At 37.7% G+C, this 5,653-nt stretch overlaps 1 protein-coding gene across 1 annotated transcript; it reads left to right on the top strand.

Annotated features, from left to right (window-relative positions):
• Window positions 1-304: 304 nt before the first annotated feature.
• On the top strand, window positions 305-1,378 carry LOC140140417 (zinc transporter ZIP1-like). The gene has a single exon (XM_072162177.1). It carries the CDS (start codon window positions 305-307, stop codon window positions 1,376-1,378), a length of 1,074 nt encoding a protein of 357 aa, XP_072018278.1.
• The last annotated feature ends 4,275 nt before the right edge of the window (window positions 1,379-5,653 follow it).

The following is a 5,653-nucleotide window of genomic DNA, read 5'->3' as shown; positions in this document are numbered from 1 at the left end:
TCAAATGACGACATCTGGGGTCCAACGCAAGCAATTATGGACCGAAAAGGTCAATTGGTGATTCACCATAACTATTTCATCTAGTTATTGTTTTATTATTGAAACTACAGAATTTCTTTAAAAATGTATGATTTCCAAGGAATATACCCCATAATATGCGTTTTGATTTTGAGTGGAATAAGTGTCTTGTTAAGAATTCCGCTATCATGTGTGTGCTGATACAACTGTATGTCAACATTTTTAGCTTTTTGTATCTTCCACAGATATAAATAAATCGACCAGCTCTTAGATATTATCGCTAAGAATGAACACGATTTCCGCCAAAATTCTGTCACTATGCATTCTACTGTTGGACACCTGCATATGTGGTATGCTACCATTGTGTCTTGTCAACTGTCTAAGACGAGCTGGTACAAACACAATCACACGCATGCTGGAACTTGCCAATCTCTTTGCTGGCGGAGTATTCCTCGCTACACTTCTTCTGCACCTCATACCTGAAGCAAGTGACGCGTTACATGGAGCTCTTGAAGACAACGGACTTCATATAAACTACCCACTTTCGCAACTTCTTGTTGCTACAGGATTCTTTCTCATAGCTATAACAGAACAGATTGCTTTTTGTTTTTATCACACTGTACCTGACACTGGAGACCAAACTTTGCAACCAGTTTATGATCATTCCATCAACGCCACCTACGAAGTATACGATAACAACATAGATGATATCTCGCGCATCTTGCCAGAAGAAAGGACGCCGTGCATCACCCAACTTTCAACGGTGGACACATTGGGACAATTCTCTGTTTCTTATGAGGATTCTTGCAGCGACAACGCGCCTCTGCAAACCCATCACACACATGATCACGTTGCCAGTGAACTTGTATTGACTCGGAAGACGTTGACTATAAGATCCTTGCTGTTCTTCCTGGCCTTATCTTTACATTCGCTATTTGAAGGAGTCGCTATTGGTTTGCAGAAATCAGCCACAGACGTGGTGAAGACTCTCCTGGCAGTTGCTATTCACAAAGGAGTCATTGCGTTTAGTTTCACTCTAAGCATGACACAACAGGCTATACTCTCACGGGTTATATTGTTTTATGTCATTGCCTTAGCCGTGATATCGCCTGCTGGAATAGCCATTGGTATTGCAGTCAGCAACAGCGATGCTGATATAGCTGCTGATTTGGCAAACGGAGTGCTACAGAGCATTGCAGCTGGTACATTCCTGTTTGTAGTGTTTTTTGAAATTTTACCGCGAGAATTACACGGTCATAAGAAATGTGATGGAGGGTTAAATCTACTTTTGACATTGCTTGGATTTGGTTTAATGGCGGGGCTACAAACTATCGGTTCGCATGACCACAGTGAGATATGATGATAACCAACCTTTTATTCAAAAACGGACTGGTCTGACTGTAATGATAATTATTCGACTTGTTTCTCATATTGACGAACAATGGATAACTGTAAACCGACCCTTTGACTTGTATCATCTGACTGACTTTAGAGGGCAACGTTCTCGATTTCTTTGATGTGCAGTGCAAAGTCATTTTGTCATAGTCGCTATTCCACCCGTGGGGGGGGGGTCACTTAACACAAATGACCATACGGGTATGCTCCCCCGGAAAGACCCCCCCTTTGGATTTCGCAGCTCCGAAAGACCCCTTATATTTGACCAAATTAGAGCTCCGAAAGACCCTTGATTTTGATAATTTCAGCTCTAAAAGACCCCAAAATTGCTTATTCCTCATATTTCTGGCGATTTTCAACCAAAAAGCCAAGAAAGAGATTTATTTTGACTGTTCGCAGCTCCAAAAGTCCCCATTTAACTCGTTTGCAGCCCGGTTCGCAGTTCCAAAAGACCTCTTTTACCGGTACGCCGTCAGCTCCCAAAGACCCACCATTTCAAAATTCCGGGGGAACATACCCACCAAATTTTTGTTGTTGTGCCCCTCCGGGTATTCCACGCTAAGCGAATCTCGTACGTTACTTTTCAGGATATGTAGGTACGGTTTATATTAATTTGTATTCGGCAGTATGCGGATATCACGTGTAAGTAGGATTTATAACATATAGCACTGCCATCAAAAATGTTGTTGGAGAATATATGCAGTTAGGGATTTATAGTAGGCAGTGCCAAACTCAAATCCAACATCAATCAAAATCGGTAAAATCAAATAAGATTGGCCAATCAATGCGATGAAAGGTGTCACCTGTAGTGACATCATGCGCGCATTCCAGGGCGTACAATGGTGGAATAATGGAAATCCGTTTAGCACAGAGACGAAAAAACTACAGACCACAAAAGGTCCATATGCCTGTACAATGGTCGTTAAATGGTTTTATTAGTTGCTGCAAGGCAAATGGTTGCGGAAGAAGTTGCTTGGAAGTGGTGCTTGGACGAAAATATAAACAGTCAAAGCTAGCTGACGTCTTGTAAGCGTTGGGGGACTCAGGAATTTCAATTCAATTGCAATAATAAGGTCATGTGGAGGCACTTTTTGTAACACGTCTACCGGAGGGGGGGGGGGTATCTATACTAAACATATTATCTTGTTGTTTTGATATCAACGTATAGCTATTGGTCTTCTTTATCAATTGATACCAAAATAATTAGTCTCCATATTATATGATTATGACGTCATTATGTGAGTATACACCCTCAAGTAAATTTCATTTGTACACATTATACAGACCAAAATCGATTTTGGGCTATAGAATGTTAGAAACATGCAATTCTGTGTGGCTTAATGAAAAGAATACAATACACATTTTGAAATCAATAACCCTTAGAATATTTTCATATGAGCAACACAAATTCAGGTCAAGGATCGCCCTTAGCCCGGTTAAGGGGGTAGGTCTAATCGCTATTCCTATCGCTAATGCGATATGCTAATGCTGGTATCATACTTTCCTGGCACTTGCCGCTTTGCCGCTCTGAAGATGATTTTGCTTCACTGCGCAGTCGCACCAGAAACGCTAGCGGTGACCAGCGGCAAGCCGGTATATCGATCAATCCACCGCTTTGCCCAAGCGGCAGCATCGATTGGAATTGAATTCAAGTCAACTCGGAGCGGTGCCGCTCTGACCTATGACAACAAACTACGATTTTGGAGCGGAGTCATGCCACTGCCGCTCAGCATTGTACCGCTCCGCTTGCAGACAAGTGGAAGCGACATGATGACAAAAAGTATGAAACCAGCATAACATGGCTAAAATGAGTGCACAAAATGGTCCCACAATTAGTAAATTGTGGCCGTTTAAGGACTGGGGTATGAACGTTTGGACAGTATTTATTGTGGGACATGAAAGCACATCAGACATATCGAATTGCATTCTGAATACAAAGAATGTCCTTCCGATATCAAATAATTTTGATTTTTTGAAATTCGCAATGTAATACACATTTTATCGCAAATCATTAAAAGTTGATATTTATGATATTTAACAGTACTCGAAGTAAACTTTATAAATCTTATGATTTATACTTAAAGTGTATGTAGGTGGGATGAAAAGCCGACGATCAATTGAAAATTTTGACCTTTCATATTGAAGATATGGAATTTTTTCCCCAAAACACCAAAAAAATAGGTCTTTTTGGGAAAAAAATCCATATCTTCAATATAAAAGGTCAAAATTTTCAATTGATCGTCGGCTTTTCCTCCCAGCTACTCATACACTTTAAGAATATATAATTAGATTTATACAATTTATTTCGAGGACTGTTATATATCAAAAATTTGAAAAATATCCAATTTTAATAATTTGTCATAAAATTTGTATAATATGTGACCCGGCAGCACAAACGAGCCGTAAATTCCCTAAATTGTATTCTGTGTTACGGTGTAAAATGTGTACGAAGGTCGTATTCATCGCTAACTTAAGCTGGCCCGACATCCGTCTTATTTTGATAGTCAAAAACTAATCAATAATCCTATTGTTGAAGTGGATAATAAGCTTCTACCTTAGATGGCCGGCTATAGAACTTTTAATAGCTCTGTTCTTTGTTTGCTTTTGCTAAATCCTGTTCAATTGGTGGGTTACCAGGCATTGTATTTTGTACAGGTATGCATAACCAACAATTAACAATGAGAGAACTTTCTTAAACCTCGTTGACTTGGGGATGATTTGAAATGACCGCCAATTATGACTGTTTGATATATATTGCCAGCAATGTGGAAAAAGAGACACATGTAAAAACGTAAAAGCTATAATTTTGTTGAAGGAGCAAAGTTTAACAAACCATAACCCCGCTTCTGGATATCGTTTGAAGTCAAATGATATACCATTTTAAGTTTATGATGTTTATTTTTAAACACGAAATAAAACAAAATTCGCCGTGGACGGTCACATATCGTGAATTTCAAAAAATGAAAATTATTTGATATCAGAAAGACATTCTTCATATTCAGAATGCAATTCGATATGTCTGATCTCATGTCCTACAAAAAATACTGTCGAAACGCTCAAAACGCTCATTCCAGATCCCTTAAGGGCTGGGGTATGAACGTTTTGAGCGTTTCGACAGTATTTATTGTGGGACATGAGAGCAGCATCAGACATATCGAATTGCATTCTGAATACGGAGAATGTCTTTCTGATATCAAATAATTTTGATTTTTGAAATTCGCAATTTAATACACATTTTATGGCAAATCATTAAAATTGATATTTTTGATATTTAACAGTACTCGAAGTAAACTTTATAAATCTGATGATTTATACTTAAAAAGTATGTAGGTGGGATGAAAAGCCGACGATCAATTGAAATCGTATTGAAGATATGGATTTTTTTTTTTCCAAAACACCAAAAAAAAATTTCCTCCCAGTTACATACACTTTCAGAATATGTCATTAGATTTATAAAATTTACTTCGAGGACTGTTATATATCAAAAATTTGAAAAATATCAATTTTTTATAATTTGTCATAAAATTTGTATTATATTGTGATTTTCAAAAATGAAAATTATTTGATATCAGAAAGACATGCTTCGTATTCAGAATGCAATTCGATAGGTCTGAGGTGCTCTCATGTCCCACAAAAATACTGTCGAAACGCAATAAACGCTCAATCTAGATCCCTTAAGTGTGCCGGAAAAGGGTTTGTTACAACCCCATAGATATTCGTGTTTGTTCAAACACACATATGGAAAGGTTTCTATACAAAAACGATTCTCTTATAAACCATCATGCGCACAGTTTCCACCTCGATACACCTGAGCAGACATTTTCGTCAAAGGGCTCTCAAGCAAGCAGCGAATTGTCTCCGCACAGTCTTTGATTACACTACACGGTTGAGTGCATAGCAATGTAAGAGATGTGGAGCTTCTAGCTGAAAAATGGGCTTCTTTGATTGGTTTTTGTCGAAACCTCAAGTGTTTCCTACATCCAATCAGAATTTATCCATGGATATTTTGAAGGACAACTTAAACAGCTAAGTTAATAACATGATCGCTAAGCTATAGCGATTAGTATTTAGCCGGGGTTTTTAGCCAATGAGATACCAATACCGAGTTATTTTGTGACTCTCGGCAACTGGCGGTAGTAGTAGTATAGTATTATTATTATTATTATTATTATTATTATTATTATTATTATTATTATTATTATTATTATTATTATAATTATTATTATTATTATTATTATTA

The sequence above is a fragment of the Amphiura filiformis genome, chromosome 19 (genome assembly GCF_039555335.1).
Source record: "Amphiura filiformis chromosome 19, Afil_fr2py, whole genome shotgun sequence".
Classification (NCBI taxonomy): domain Eukaryota; kingdom Metazoa; phylum Echinodermata; class Ophiuroidea; order Amphilepidida; family Amphiuridae; genus Amphiura; species Amphiura filiformis.
Note: the sequence above shows the minus strand (reverse complement) of the source record. Positions and strands in the feature narration are given on the sequence as shown.

Bases quoted from the DNA above. Each gene is read 5' to 3' on its own strand.
- LOC140140417 (XM_072162177.1), top strand. From the start codon at position 305: ATGAACACGATTTCCGCCAAAATTCTGTCACTATGCATTCTACTGTTG.